This window comes from Garra rufa, chromosome 3 (genome assembly GCF_049309525.1).
Source record: "Garra rufa chromosome 3, GarRuf1.0, whole genome shotgun sequence".
In the NCBI taxonomy this organism is placed as follows: Eukaryota; Metazoa; Chordata; class Actinopteri; order Cypriniformes; family Cyprinidae; genus Garra; species Garra rufa.
The window spans coordinates 50,944,530-50,961,489 of record NC_133363.1 but is presented as its reverse complement, the minus strand read 5'-3'; the positions used below and the strand labels follow the sequence as shown (position 1 = coordinate 50,961,489).

The 16,960-nt window shown below is 33.7% G+C and overlaps 1 protein-coding gene across 1 annotated transcript in view; it reads right to left on the bottom strand.

Annotated features, from left to right (window-relative positions):
- Positions 1-16,960, bottom strand: part of chd3 (chromodomain helicase DNA binding protein 3) — a 63,666-nt gene that overhangs the window by 20,177 nt on the left and 26,529 nt on the right. Inside the window, exons 25-34 of the mRNA XM_073836333.1 lie at positions 16,560-16,737; positions 12,997-13,062; positions 10,341-10,426; positions 9,801-9,934; positions 9,530-9,674; positions 6,951-7,116; positions 6,699-6,853; positions 3,200-3,437; positions 2,971-3,105; positions 2,606-2,737 (exon numbers count right to left, since the gene is read on the bottom strand). Of these exons, the coding sequence (XP_073692434.1) occupies positions 2,606-2,737; positions 2,971-3,105; positions 3,200-3,437; positions 6,699-6,853; positions 6,951-7,116; positions 9,530-9,674; positions 9,801-9,934; positions 10,341-10,426; positions 12,997-13,062; positions 16,560-16,737 (1,435 nt within the window). The remainder of the gene's footprint in view (positions 1-2,605; positions 2,738-2,970; positions 3,106-3,199; positions 3,438-6,698; positions 6,854-6,950; positions 7,117-9,529; positions 9,675-9,800; positions 9,935-10,340; positions 10,427-12,996; positions 13,063-16,559; positions 16,738-16,960) is intronic.

Sequence of the window (16,960 nt, the reverse complement as noted above, 5' to 3'; positions counted from 1 at the left end):
AAACAAGTCTGAAGTAGCTAGCAACAGAGTGGAAACAAGATGGCTAATGTGAACAACTAATGCATATCATGGGAAATAGTAGGTTTTTGGCACCACCGTCAGATGTCACCACCGTCAGGTTTTCTGTCTGACGATGTTGAAATATTCGAAAAATATTTTATCACAGTGCTCAGGATTGTTATTTGTTGGACCAAATAGTTAAATAAAGTTGTTAAACAAGAAGCCGTTGACTTGAGTGGTATACATTTTGGAATTTTATGTTGTAATGAGGCCACTGTCACCACCATCAGATTAGTGTCACCACCGTCAGAGGGAGTTTTAATTTTTTTTAATAAATATGCATAGGGGCCTACAATATATTTTGTCAGTGCTGCTGAGTTATTAAAGTAATAGTCTCTTTTAATACAAAAATACATTTGTTAAATAAAAAACATTTTTTGTTTGATTTAGGCAAAAAGTAAACGTTGTAAAACTCTCAAAAGTAAAACGCCTATTTTATGAAAAAAATACAAAATGGGGAGGTGACACCAGTACATTGCTGAAAAGCTAAGACCTTGGTCTATAATAATAAACATTCAGATGGTGTAATTAAACACTTTTTTTTTTTTGAAAATTAAAACCTGTTTTATCCAAACTCCCAAGAATCACTGAACTGTGAAATATTATTGCAATTTAAAATAACATTTTTCCATTTTAATATACTTTAAAATATAATTTATTCCTGTGAAGCAAAGCTGAATTTTCATCAGCCATTACTTCAGTTTTCAGTGTCACATGATCCTTCAGAAACCGATCGAAATTGCTGATTTATAATCAACGTCAGAAATAGTTCATGTTAATATTTCTGGGACGTGTGATACTTCCTTTCAGGATACTTTGGTGAACAAAAAGTTCAAATTTGATTAAAAATAGAAATTTTGTGATACAATAATACACTACAATTCAAAAGTTTGATGTCAGTAAATTGTTTCTTTCTTTTTCTTTTTAAGAAATGAATACTTTTATTCAGCAAGGATGTGTTAAATGGATACAAATTGATAGTAATAACTATAAGAGTTATTTCTTATTTAAAATAAATGCTGTTCTTTTTAACTTTTTATTTTTTTTAAAGAATCCTGAAAAAAGTATCACAGGCTCCGAAAAAATATTAAGCAGCACAAAACTGTTTTCAACACTGATAATAAATTAACATATTAGAATATTGAAATGTTTTTCTTTTCAAATTAGGCAAAAAAGGTATAATATACATTTCAAAATAGGCCAAAAAAAAGTAAAAAACCATTTTCTAGAAGTTTACTCATAGATATCAACAATGTAGAAAATAAAGGAAATACACACACACACACACATACATTATATATTTGTATGTGTGTGTGTGTATATTTATGTATTGATTGATTGATTATTTATTTGTACATGTATATATATATATATATATATATATATATATATATATATATATATGTGTGTGTGTGTGTGTGTGTGTGTGTGTGTATATTTTATTTTTGATATACAAAAGTTCTCAAAAGTTTGGGATCTGTAAGATTTTTAATGTTTTTTTTTTTTTTTAAATGTCTCTTATGCTCATCGAAGTTCCATTTATTTGTTTAAAAATACAAAAAAGTATCATCATTATGAAATATTATTGCAATTCAAAATAACAGTTTTTTATTTTAATATACTTTAAAATATAATTTATTTCTGTGATGCAAAGCTGAATTTTCATCAGCCATTACTCCAGTCTTCAGTGTCACATGATCCTTCAGAAATCATTCTAATATACTGATTTATTACTTTTAATATCAATGTTGGAAACAGTTGTGCTGCTTAATATTTTTTTGGAACCTGTGATACTTTTTTCAGGATTCTTGATGAATAAAAGGTTTTCTTTTCTAACAATATAAGTCTTTACTATCATTTTTGATCAATTTAACACATCTGTGCTAAAATGAAGTATTAATTTCTTTCAAAGAGAGAAAGAAAGAAAAAAAATGACTGACCCCAAACTTTGAACAAGGTGTTTATTGTTACAAAAGTTTTCTATTTTAAATAAATGCTGTTCTTTTTGATGTTTTTTAACGATTTTAAATCAAAGAAAAAAATATTAAGCAGCACAACTTTTTCCAGCACTGATAATAAATCAGCATGTTAAAATGATTTCTGAAGGATCATGTGACACTGAAGACTGCAATAATAATGCTGATGAAAATTCAGCTTTGCATCACAGGAATAAATTATATTTTAAAGTATATTAAATGTGTTTTTTTAAATTGCATTAACATTTCACAATATTACCTATTTTTTCTGTGTGTGTGTGTATATATATATATATATATACATATATATATATATATATATATATATATATATATATATGTATATATGGTGTATTGGTGGGGCAGTGCAAGTTGTTGTGGTGTCAACAGCCAATCAGCACTGTCTTATGTGATTGGTCAAATCATTTATGGCTTAGGTGATTGACACAAATACTGAGCACTGAGCCCTGAGCTGATAAATGGGAATGCGTACAGACAACTTTAACATATTAAGTATTTCAACACAGACAAAATAGCACAGCAGCTTTAAACAACTTTATTGTGTTTACCTGTAAATCCTCCATCTGCGATGTTGAACATAAACCGTGGGCGCTCTGTGGGTTTGCCATTATTACCTTTTGGCACCTCCTCCCTCTGCCCTCTCACCTCCTTCACAGCATCCTTTTCACCTTTTACCTCCTCTGTGACCCAATGGAAAAGAAAAACATGTTTACATCATGTTTAGTTTAGTAATTTTCTACATCAAAACACAAACATTGTTGCATCATTGACTTTAGGCACTGTACAGTACATTTTGTGATTTTGCGTGATAGACTGTATAAACAACTTTGACACAGTAGCATTTCATCCTTCTCCATGCAACTATACAATATACAAAATGTGAAGAAAGAAAGAGTAGCATGGTAACATTCACCTTTTTTGACATCAGAAGGTTGATCTAATTTCTCCTTCTTTTCCGTTGTTTCTGTAGGAGGAGATGACCCTTCACTCTTCTCCTTTTCTTCTCCAGCCTTCTCTCTTTTCTCTCCCTTGTCCCCTTTCGAAGCCTCTGTAATGACAGACAACAATCAACCACAAATCACAATAAAATAACTGACTGGCACTACAGCCAATCAAATTTCACCATTTCCCGCCACAGTTACCTCGGTTCTCGTCTTTAACAGATGGAGAATCTGATGTTTTCTCTGGGGAGGCCTCTTTTTCAGCGCTTTCCTCCTCTTGTTTTTCTTTCTCACTCTTTTCTTTCGGAGTAGACTGAGAGATGGCAGGGCTTTCTTTTGTTTTTGAGTCATCAGAAGCTTTTGATGGACTTTCGGATGTCTGAGCTTTTTCACTGGTGGTTACAGAATCTTTTTCACCCTCCTTCACTGTGGTGGAAGTCTGGCAGATGAGAAAGAAACATTCTTTATTTCAGTGTCATTTGTACATAGATGAAGTTACTGTTTACAAATAAATGCTTGTAGAGGCATTCTAGCTTCCTAAACCACTCCGGAACGGCCATTCAAACTGTAAGCAGCCAAAATAATTTTGTATTAAGCAACAAATAAATCCAATCAAAATTTCATTATTTTACAACAGATGTTTATTATATTATATTATAGCAGATGTTTAGCTAAGTACACTTGCTAATGAAGGGTTTGGAACTGTTTGCTTCCTGCTTTTTCAGACATCCTGGAGGAGAGTTGGTTTGCATTACATGACCAAGTGCATGGGGTTAAAACAACCAGTTTGTTGGAGATTTAGGCATTTATATTTCTACCAGGATATGTGGATTATGGCAATTTATTGTTTCATGCAATAAATTGAAGGGATATTTGACAAAAAGGAAATTCTGTATATACACTACTAGTCAAAAGTTTTTGGACAGTAAGATTTAAGATACAAAAATACAGCAAAAGCAGTAATATTGTGAAATATTTTTACTATTTAAAATAACTGCTTTCTATTTGAATATATTTAAAAATGTAATTTAACCCTGTGATCAAAGCTTCATTTTCAGCTTCATTACTCCAGTCTTCACTGTCACAGGATCCTTCAGGAATCATTCTAATATACTCATTTTTTTCTAATTATTATTATCAATATTTAAAAGAGTTGAGTAATTTTTTTTCAGGATTCTTTGATGAATAGAAAGACCCGAAGATCAGCATTGATCTGAAATAAAAAGCTTTTGTAACATTATACACCATACCATTCAAAAGCTTGGGAAATAAATTATAGAAATTAATACTTTTATTTAGCAAGGATGGTTTAAATTAATCAAAAGTGATGACAAAGACTTTTAAAATGTTACAACAGATTTCTGTTTCAGATAAATGCTGTTCTTATAAACTTTCTATTCATAAAAGAAACCTAAAAATATTCTACTCAGCTGTTTTCAACATAATAATAATAAATGTTTTTTTAACAGCCAATCAGAATATTAGAATGATTTCTTTCAGGATCATGTGACTGGAGTAATGGTGCTACAAATTCAGCTTTGAAATCACAGGAATAAATTACATTTACATTACAATACAATACATTCAGTTATTTAAAATTGTACTGTTTTGCTGTACTTTGGATCAAATAAATGCAGGCTTGGTGAGCAGAAGAGATTTCTTCTGAGAGAGAAAAAAAACATTAAAAATCTTACTATCCAAAAAACTTTTGACTGGTAGTGTGTGTGTGTGTGTGTGTGTGTGTGTGTGTGTGTGTGTGTGTGTATGTATATACAATATACATACATACGTATATATATATATATATTAGGGCTGTCAAATGATTAAAATTTTTAATCAGATTAATCAGACTTTTCAGTGGATTAATCATGATTAATCACTATTTGCAACACCTGAATCCTAACCATTTTTTTTTTCTAAAATGCATACCAAAATATAAATAACAGGATACATAATTTTCACATTTTCATATTATGCCAGGGCCCGCATCGGGCCTGTTTTAGGCTACTCCTTATTTTTTATATTTTAGACATCCATCAATAATGTCGCGCTGGTGGAAACAACACAAGACTTTCGCTTTTACTTTCGATAACGGCTGGGATGGCGCAACTGGAAGAGATCCGCGTTCAATCGCACGCAGTAGGCTAAAACAAATACCGGCAAAAATAAATAATAAATGTGTCGGGGAAAGAGTAAGGACATATCTGAATTATTTATTAATAAAGTGTATTCACTGTGAGTCAATGTGAGTCAATGTCGCAAAGATCCTGCAATTTCATTTTTGGACGCACCTTGAGAGAGAAATTTATCGTTAAGGATTACATATTAAATAAGTTTTTGTTTTCGATTTGTTTTATTTCGTTAAGTAATAATTTAAAACTTTCTATAGATATGTTTATCATGTCTGTGAGGCATGCATTTAGCTTTATTTTTGTTAAGCACTCCTGTTCAAGAACAAGACGACAGAAAGCGCATCATTTTTGTTTTCTTTATTTTATAAAAACACTGCAACGTTTTTTGGTGTATTACTTTTTCCTTTGTGAGCAAAAATGACGGATAATTTGAAATTGCTTCCACTGAAAAAATGCAATTGATTGAGCTGGTGCCTCGATGACCTGCAAAGCGGCTTTATGTATCTTCCACTCTCCACTCTGTCACTGTGTCAGTCACCGCTCTTTCGAGAATGAACGTATTTGTACGATGTACAGATGTAATTCCCAAAACATAAGAAAAACGAAATTTTTATACAAATTCTGAATGGATTATGGCATGGAAAGTGCAAAGCGCGCTCCCTTTATTATCACTAAAAGCGTCACAAATAGTTCATAGAGATCTCACAACGTTCCGTTATAATCAATAAAGCTTTCTAAACTACACAATGAATATTTTATTTACATCGCGTCTACACTTAGTCAGGAGATGAACAACGCTGGATTGTTTGTCAGATCTTCAATTGCTTTGCTTTCGTTTGAGGGTAGGCTATATAGCACCGTCTACCCCAGTAGAACCGGGCCTAAGCTTGGCTAACCACTCCAGTTGCAGAGGGGCTGTCGCAAAGGCTTGTACTTGTTAACTGTACCATCATCATTCTTTTTATATTTGAATCCGTCCATAGGCTCACCTTGCTCCATCTCGCCTCTAGCTCCCCAATCCTGACAAATGATTCGTCACACTGCGCATGCGTGAAATGCGTTAAAAAATTTGACGTAATTAACAACAACAAAATAATTAACGCCGTTAACGCGTTATTTTCGACAGCCCTAATATATATATATATATATATATATATATATATATATATATATATATATAAATTACTTTACATAATGTTTATGTATAATTTCATCTACATACAGTAAAACAAGCAACGCATTTCTTCACACACTTTGTGAAACAATACATTTATACACAGGTTCACATAGTGTTGTTCACATAGTTTTGTTAAATCTAACTATTAAAATAATCCCTGCCACACCCTGCCACACCACACATACATTTGTTTATCATGCTGGATATAGTTTTCTATTGTTCTTACTTCTATTGTTTTCTATTGAGCTAATGGCATTTTATAACCCCTAAACCTAACCATTGCACAAACCATTCATGCATTTCCATTAAGACATCGTTTAATATGAAAAATAATAAGCTGTTTCCTTGTTGGATGGTCTCCACAATGCAGACAACACACGCACACACTTACCTCTCCTTGTTCTGTGCTTTCCACACTCTCCCCCTCCTTTCCTTCTTTTGCTTTTTCCTTCTCTCTCTCTCTTTCTGGTTCTGTCAAGGATTCGCACTCATCTTTTTCCACCTCTTTCGAGCTCTTTTCTATCTTGTCAGGTGGAGAGGGAGTGGCTGTGGGAACAGGTTACAGGTTACGGCAGGTGAAGTCTCTGTGTGTGAGAGATTCTTTTTTTTGGACTGCATATGAGGATTTTGGGTGGGTTTGTACCTGGTTTGGAGGTGCACGGTGTGTTGTTGCAGCTCATTTCAGGTGTGGGAGTGTCTGTCTTAATGGCAGGTGAAGAAGCTCTTGAAGATTTCTTGGAGTCCACAGTAATCTCTGGCTTCAGTTCAGGCATGCTCCATTTTCCGTTAATGTGCTCAAACTCTTGCACCTGCACACAATGTAAAACACACCTGCCTCTTCAGTACAGTAAAACTCAAGTGCATGTGTGCATTAATAAATCAAACAATCAATATCTATCTATCTATCTATCTATCTATCTATCTATCTATCTATCTATCTATCTATCTATCTATCTATCTATCTATCTATCTATCACAGGTGAAGCACATAAAAAAGAATGCAGGGTTTTCAACACATGTTTTACAGTTTAACTATTTTAACACTCAAAACAGGACAGGATACTTAAAAAACAGCATGAAACATGATGCAATGGCCAGTGATTTCTGTCTGATTGTGTATGGCTATAGCAGTGATTTTTTAAACTTATCCAAGATGATTTTATCAGCTGTGTAAAAGATACAGCATAGGATGGTAATCATTATGGCATCATTAAAATTTTATTAAGAACATATGTGACCCGTGCTGGCAAAATGAGTCGGAATGCACAGGCTAATTTTAAGCTACGGGCAAAAAAAAAAAGTGTAAAATGTTGATTTTGGTTGAATTTGAGATTTTCACAAAAATTAATTTATTAAGCTCTTGCGTTCCCAATGTTTTAAATAGTAATTAAACATCTGAAATTAGCTTTATTTGTACGTTTTCTAAGAGGAACACTGACGGTGTGCAATCCCGGTATATACACATATACAGTACACAGAATTACAGTATTTAAGTATTCACGCAAACATAATCTGTTGTCTTAAGTGAACATTTGGGGAAATTTATTAGATGTGTAACTTTATATTAGATCCATGCATTACATTAGTTCTTAATATAGGCCGTCTCTCGCATTAATGTTATTCAAACGATAAAAAACAAAAGAGGGAATCGCCCGCTACACTTGATTGAACTACTTTTGAAGCTTTAATAAACAATTTATTTGTAATGAACACACTAAAGATTTTTTTTTACATTTGATTGTTTGTTTTTCTTACTTAAATGCTTTTGTTTAGATGTAAAATAAAAAAAGCAATACACTATACACTTGTTCCTTTCTTATCTTTTTTGCATCTGTTCTTATTTATAACAACAAACATACAATAAAAAGTAGCTATATTTTCATTAATATAGTAATGATTATTAAAAAAGAACTGGAGGAAAAGATACAATGTTATTAGGTGATTTTGCTTTGGAACCTTCAGAAAACTTTAACTTTTTCTCAAAAATGACTTTGCTGACTGTATCGATTTCAAACAGGTGTACCTCAGTCATTTTTTTTTTATCAGATTCCAACAACTCATACATCATTTTAAAAGCTTTTAATTGAGAAAAATAAAAAATTGTGTTTATTGTGACTCATATTGCCAGCACTGGTCACATATACTGCCAGTCAAAAGTCTGGGGTCAGTAAAATGTATTTGACAAAAGTCTTCTATGCTGACAACAGCTGCATTTAATTAAAAAATACAGTAAAAACAGTAACATTGTGAAATATTATTACAATTTACAATTTAAAATAACTGTTTTCTATTTTAATGTATTTTAAAATGTTTTTTCAGCAAACTGGAGCAATGTTGTAAACAGTTGTGCTGCTTTATATTTTTGTGGAAACCAGTATTTGTTGATGAATAGAAAGTTTAATTAAACAGCATTTATTTGAAACAGATTTTTTGTAACAATGTAAATGTCTTAACTATGACTTCTGAACAATTTAATGTATAAATATGTATATATATATTTTTTTCTAAAATCGTACTGACCCCAAACTTCTGAATAGTAGTGTACATAATTAAATTTAAAGGTGACATTATAAAAATCTACTGAACATTTTCCATGTTTAAATGCTATAATCGGATCCCCTGTGCATCTACCAACCCAGAAAATGTGAAAAAGAACAACCCAGTATTTTTTATTTTTTTTTGGTTGACCTTTCTCTGCAAGCTTGTAAATAAATGGGCCACTTAGATTTCCCTCCCCCATGACACAGAAAGGGGATCTTTTAATATTACCGCCCCTTAATCTGACAGTTTAAGCGCAATAACACATGAAAGAGAAGTTAGTTTAGTACTCACATGCAGTGACAGCGGCTTTCTGTGCGCGTGCTTCAGATGTGTGCGCTTTAAAATGCATGATTTCAGCACGATAGACATGATCATCAAAACTAAACAGATGTTTTTTGGTGGAGTATCAGAGTTACGAGCTGTAAAGGCACAGCCCTTTTCTGGAAAAGGGGACACGGAGCAGCAGCTCATTTGCATGCGTTAAAAGAGCGTGTTTCTGCTTCCACTCAAAACAGGCATTTTCAGAATAATATATAAATGATCTGTACTTTGAGATGAAACTTCGCAGACACATTCTGGGGAGACCTGAGACTTATAATCTCATAATCAAAAACAATCATCTAGTCAATCACAGTCCAACAGCCCCGTTATCACTCTGAAATGAGGAAGATCCACACTGACCTTCTTCTTTACCAGAGACATAACCCCTATACGTGTGAGAACCGGCTGCCTGCAGAGCCCCTCACGTGGGACACCGTCAGCGAATGTCTCTGAACCGTCAGCCACCGGCTCACAGAGGTGCCTCATGAAGAGCGACACGTACGCCCTGCCAAAAAAACAAAGGATACGGAAAAGAGAGAAAGTTTCCTTAGCGGTACCCAAGTCTGAAATTTACACACGTCTGTATCGAATTACATTTTCCAAACACATTTACTGGTAAAGAAAATCATACTTGAACTCTTTTTCACTCTTGCCGCGGAGGTCCCGCACGAGCCACTGGGAGGAGAAGGCATCCTGGGCTGGCATCCCCCATCTCATGATAGCATTCAGGAAGGCTTTTCTCTGGCGTGTATTGAAGCCCAATACCTGAGCGTCACACCGACACACGATTAGGAAGAATATGACCGATTCCATTTTTATGTAAATTGTTTTAATCTAATTAGGCCTCATACGAAAAACAGACATGATTTTATTGACATTTTAAAACGTTACTGGGCAATTCTCAAATGTGGAAAAATGCAGCCCTGTTATCTCCAGCTGTATGTCAGTCAATTTAATTATGAGAGGCACGCATCCAGAGACCCTGTATATACTGGACACGCAGGCGACCTTCAGATAAGCAAACACTCGGAAAATACACTATAAATCACATTAAACTGTGACCAATAGGCTTGTGTTGATTTTACTCGGAGCATGCGAACATGTCTTTTAATGGCCATATACAATAGTTGTGCCAACACAAACGAACTAATAAAGAAAAACTGCAAAATACCTCAATGTTGCCGCCCACTCTGGCCAACAGGGGTGGCAGTGGTTTATCCTTCTCGTTTCGGAGCTGCCTGCGTGACTGTCTGCGACCTGGACGAGGGGAGAGGAGAGTCAGCCAAGAGATCAGTTCAACATGTCCATCTCACTGAGCCAGCATCAGGAAACAGGGTTACAGCACAGGAAGGATACATTATCCTGAACAGCTGCAATACATAAACTGCGAATGTGTCTCCAAAAGAATAGCAAAACCTGACAAAACCACAAGATGACCCAACTAGGTAGCAAAAGAACCACAAAAGGAGCAAATCAATTTCTTAATTATAGTCTAAAAGGGGCCAAAACATGTGAGGTTTAGTAGTTATATTTGTATATTTGCAAGTAAAGCTTGCATGCGCAACAGAATAAGCACATGATTTAAGCACAATTTGTTTTTAATTGTTTTATTTGAATTTTTTTAACACTAATTAAACTTTAAATGTTTAGTATATTCAGGGTTTGAAATTAACATCCGCCAACTCGCCAACTCGTGGGTAAATATCAGCTGTGGTGGGCTACTTTTCGTAAATTATGTTCAATCATTTAAGTCAAATATGCGCATATCTAGCTTACTCGAACATACCCAACAAATAACATCATGGTGGGCGCACTGGTTTCCTATGCATTAAAGCAATTAAAAAAAGAGTTGGAAAACTACTGAAGTGTCTACCACGGATGCGAGTGGAGCGACAAAATACAATAGAACCCATTATGATCAGTAATGCAGTCTACACTGGATGTGGTGCAATACAACAAATCCCTGATAGTAAACTGATGATTTGTGATGCCCGCTTTGTCACATCCAGTTTGGACAGCTCAAGCTGTTGGTTTATTTCAGAATTTTGTTTATTTATTCATTTGTTTTGGCTAGTAGAAGTTATGAATGGCCAGTAATTTAGTTAGTAGCCAAATTGGCTGGTGAGTGAAAAAGTTAAATTCAAACCCTGAGTATTTTTATAAATTAATATTAATAAATGCAGAAATTGTTTTAATAGTTTAATACTTTGGTTAGGGGGGTTATTTATATACATATATTTTATATTTCATTACAACACTTTACAATATTGTTCAATTTGTCATCGCGTTAACATTAGCATCAATTTATGTACATTAAGAATAAACATTTTTTTACAAAGTTAACATTAATATTAATTTATAAATATAATATTGTTTTATACATTGTGTAAATATAATATTGTTGTCATTCATTCATAATACATTAATGTCAATTTGTACAGCTTAAAGTTGAAATTGCATTAGGATATGTACAAATAAAAATAACCTAAATTAATTAATGCTGTAAACATATAGGCCCGGTTTCCCAGACAGGGCTTAGACTAAACCAGGATTAGACCATAGTTCAATTAGGACATTTAAGTAATTTTTATAAACATGCTAAGAAAAAAACATTACTGGTGTGCATCTTGAGACAAAATAAAGGCACTGATATATTTTAAAATCAATCGGTCCAATTTTATTTCAGTTGAAACAACTCAGACTTACATTTTAGTCTAGGACTAGGCTTAAGCCTTGTCTGCGAAACCGGGCCATAGTTTACTGTTAGTTCAAGTGAACATTATTCCAACCCAATTATAAATTAATTACCTATTATACCTATTATAATTATTAATTAGGTAATAATAATAGTAATACTAATATATTATGATACTTTTTTAGTAGTTATAACATTTACCACCCTAATAAATTGCTCTATTTTCTTGCAATTGTTTTTCAAATTAAATTTTTTTTTTTTTTTTAATTTTTCTAGACTCTGTTTTAATTGTTACATTAAAAATGTTCATCAAAAAGCATGTCTGATTAATTGAAATCATGAAACTAACACAATTGAACAGCAATTTATTAAAAGTTTAACAAATATTATTTTAATATACATTTTTAGACCCTATGAAATATGTTTTATTTTTTTCTCAAATTAAATTTTCCATTAATTTCCTGGATTCCATTTTAATGGTTATTTATTAATGGTTTTATTAAATTTTAAATCCTGTGTTGTGTATTTACATTTTTCAGGTTTTTCTTGTAAATATTCCTTAAAAAATAAACTTTTTATAATAATTGTATTAGTAGTAGTAGTACTATCATTACATTAAGTAATATATTTTTGTCACAGTTTCTTTGTCACAAAATTGCTGTTAAGACCTTTATTTTTTTGTTTGTATATGATATGAGGATAGTTTTTCTCAAAAGAAATGGTAAAATGCTTAAGAAGTGACTTTCAGAGCAGTTCTAGAGATCATGTTTGTGTTTTCTGTACTCATATATTGAGGTGGCAGAGGCTGAAAACCCTGCAAGCGTTACACGCTTCAGTATGTGTGTAGTAAACGACTGGTATTTAAATAGTATTTTTGCCGTTTAATATTCTCAGAAACTAGTCCATATCGCATTTTTTTTTTTACTTAAGTGTACTGACCTACTTTTGCTTTATTCATCCCAAATTGGGCAAATTCCATGACATTCCACATTATATAAATGTAGTAAATTCAATTTTTATGACTGCATTCCGTGAAATCATAGGGCCCTAAACATTGTATTATGTTCATTTATTTATACTACTAAGAATAACATGTGAATAGGAATTGACAGTGTGTCTGTTTGCTCCTCACCCTCGGGTCTCTCATCAAAGTCCTCATCTTCCTCCTCTGAGCCCACGGAGTATTCTGATTGGTTATCTGAAATGTCAGCATGCCACTCTGTATATGGAATAGCATAGAGAAAAGAGCACTGTCAGTAATGAACAATCAAAAACAAACCACAGTACAGAGTATGTTCAGCAGTGGTCAAAACAATTTCCATTCACCAGAACCCTCAAATAAAGCCCAACCAAAATCTTATAAATCAGTTTGGCAACATTCTCCAACAGTGGAAAAAAGACAGATGCGATCGATTCATATTTGGCTCTTTTGTGACAAAATGTTCTGTATCTCCACTTATCTAACCCTGCACAAGCGTTCTGTTCAAATTCAGCTGTCAGAGAGAATGATTTAGTCCTACAGGAAAACACAGGGCTGCTTAAACCAAAATGAAAACCCACAAATGTCAATTATCGAAGCAAGGCCGCTGTCAAATTTTTAAAAAGGCCAGGAGATTGTTCTTTGTGCATACTGCATGTAATATATTCTGCAGAGGAGATGCTGCAACATCACGACCCCACGAGTCAGGCTGCTTGGATACACAAAGAAAAGTATGTGTACCTACAGTTTATCTTACTTATCACTGTAATTATGCAGCCATAAGCGACATTACAAAAACCATAAATTCTATAGTGTTCTTTTCTGGAGAAAACCTCCTTTTTCATTTTTGTTATTTGTCTTCTTCCTGACCATTTTGTTTTTCTCTTCCTGACACAGAAATGAAAAGCTGCCACACTCTGGCATCCCCTGGGTGTTGTGGATGTAGCCGTTTTTGAGTCTACTGCATGTGGCTGTCCTAACCTGACCAAAACAGCAGTGCGTGGGACATAGTCTTTCTTTCCCACTCAATCAAAAGGAAAGAGGTAACCACATGCCAAGAATGAAGCTGCTACAAGATGTAATTTTGGAGATTTAAATGAGATAATATGCTACATTTATATGACGAGCACAAACATGGTTTATTGTAATAATAGGCAAGTAGAACAGGCTAATTAAAACACAGTGGGGTCCAAAAAGTCCAAAAAGTCTGAGACCACACTGAAAATCCAGGACTCAAAATTCAATTGAAAGCTTGACAAACGTACAACAAAGAATCGTTTTGACATAAAATGGAGAAACATTGCAGACTCTTTATAGGTCACTAATCAAATGATTGAATTTGATATGTAGATCATGTGACTCGTTTGTACCGACAGTCAGATGTTCTTGTATTTAAGTACACAATGCTCTTTGGCTTGCTCTAAAATTATGCCGGAGAACATGATCATCGGGTTTAAAAAAAAAAAAAAAACTTGCAAAGTTCATGGAGTTAAATGGCTGTAGTCACTGAAGCAAAATGAAACATTCCAAACACAAAGAAATTATTGAAATTCATTCATTTTAAAGGGGTTTGTACTTGCCACATCAGCACGATCGCGAAGGTGAAAATGAGGCAAATATTGAGTGGCGGATGGAGGATTTGGTTTTTTAAACCAGAGAAGGCCTTCTCTTTCCACATACATTAAACCTATGGCTGACAGAGGTTTTTGCACCAGAGCCTCATTTAGAGGAGATATAGAGATCCCGCACAGAAAAACTACCTTTGGACAAACTGTTCTGTCTATCAGAGGAGGTCATTTTTGGAACAGCCTCCCAACAAATATTAGAGAATGTCCTATATACTGTACATTTAAAATGCACCTTAAACAGTTTCTTAAAGGTTCCCAGATATGTCCTCATTTTGACTAACTTTATTGATGTAATCTGCCTGAATGTGTGCTAATGTGTTTCTTGCTTGATATTGTATATTGTCTGTTCTTCTATGTTGTATTTATTTTTATGTTGTTGTTTTCCTGCCTCGGGACTACAGGTGAAAATTAGCATTTATGCTACAACCTGGCTCATTTACAGTCTGTACAGAAATGTTAGATTGTTCATTAATGTGCACTGTCCCGAACGAACAAATAAATAAATAAATAAATAAAAACAAAAACAAAACATGCAAGCACTGTCACCGACAGCCAGTTCAGCTTCACTTTTCTTCTTGTTTCCATTCTAAAAAGCAGTTGTTATCTTTGCTGCTTACATCACGTTACCAGTGTTAAAAAATGCTTAATAGTCTTAGTCACATTTTAGTCATTTGAGTCTTTCATAGTTTTAGTCGACAAAAAGTCAATACATTTTTGTCAACTTTTAGTCACTACTTTTAGTCAAGCTGCAGTTACCAACATTTATTTTGGTAGCTATTTTATAGTCTTCAAACAAAAATAGTCATTCATTCTTCTCTCTTTAGACCTTATTAATTATTAATTAATTAATTAATTAATATTATTAATTAATTAGGCTTATGCAAAATTTGAATCAAGTATTGCATTTGGAAAAACGGGAATAAATTGTGACAATTTTCATTTCTGGGTAGAGATACAAATAAAACTAATTTTTCAGATACAGGTTTAATTAACATGTATACATTTATTTAACATATTTTGTTGGTTAACATTAATGACACAGATTAGTATTTAATTAGGAATGCTGTCCCTTTAATACGGAAGGCATGCATGTAATACTGACGCACATCGAGTTAATCGACAACGAATTGTGACTGCCAGGGAAAATGAGACGTCTGGTCACCCTATCCCTAACCCTTCGGGTGCTGGTAGCCTATCCGTCCACTGTGGCTGTCATACTGAGACTAGATATGCAAATGCCCCTTATGATCCAATGACAGGGACTCACATTTTAAAAGAGAAGACTTAGAACTTAGAACTTAGCCTATAGGATGTATTTTGAATGTCCGGCAGTGCTCAAATAACATTCTAGTCCCATCTCGTCTTGTTAACGACGCAACATAAATTTCCTCATAGTTTTTATCATCAGATATTAGTTTTAGCTCGTCAACGTCTCGTCTTAGTCACAGAAAAAATGTTTGTTAACGAATATTTTTCGTCATGGTCTTCGTTGACATAATTAACACTGCACGTTACGCTATGGAGGCTTTCTTTTTTTATTATTTATTTGATTCCTCAGGGCTTTCCAAACTTTCTGTCATTTATTAGTCGGTATATAATACAGTATGTGGTGCATGCCATGCCTCGTCTTATTAGTTTTTGTTAATAAACGTTATGTAAGCTAGTTTGTCATTGTAGCCTACTGTTATATTTTTGTTGCGCTTTTTAATTAAGAACAACAACAATGAATCCATTGTTTGTTTTAGTTTTAAAAAGTGAAAGGTGTATAGATGTAAGCAAAACAGACAATTATCTTTTCTTGTAAAACATGACAACAAGATCACAAATTCGAAAGCGAAAACATCCTGGTTTATGACATGCAATGAGTTCACAAAATTGAAATCGCAAATAATACTACTAATGCAAAAGAACGGGTTGAATGTTAACCACTTTTGTTACCATATAACTATAAAGGATGATAAAAGTTCTTCAGCATGCATTGATTAATGCCATTTTGTAGAAAAATAAAATAAATTGCGACCAAATGATGTGCTCTTGAATTTTGCATCCGATGACCCCTTTAACATTTCACTCAGTGTTGCACTGTACCTTGGTCCTCCTGGGCCGCGTCATTGTAGTTGACCTGTTTGCGGACTCTCTTTCCTTTGCCGAGATTGCGGGCCAGATCTTCCTGCTGCTGTTCGTAGTGATGCCTCAAGAGTTTCTCCCAGTAATCAGGATCCACATTCTCTTCCTGCTTAATGATCTCTCTCTCAATCTCCTCTATCTGGACACATAACACCAAATGAGATCTTCTTAATCACAAATGAAATCTCCTTAATATCTCATTTGTTTGATATTTGTTAGGCACCAATAACATTCTATGGAGTGGAAACGAAGAACAAGTCCCCTGCTTTTCTCCACTACCCTCTAGAGTTTCAAAAAATATCTATATGTGACCCTGGACCACAAAACCAGTCATAAGGTACAATTTTACAAAACTGAGATGT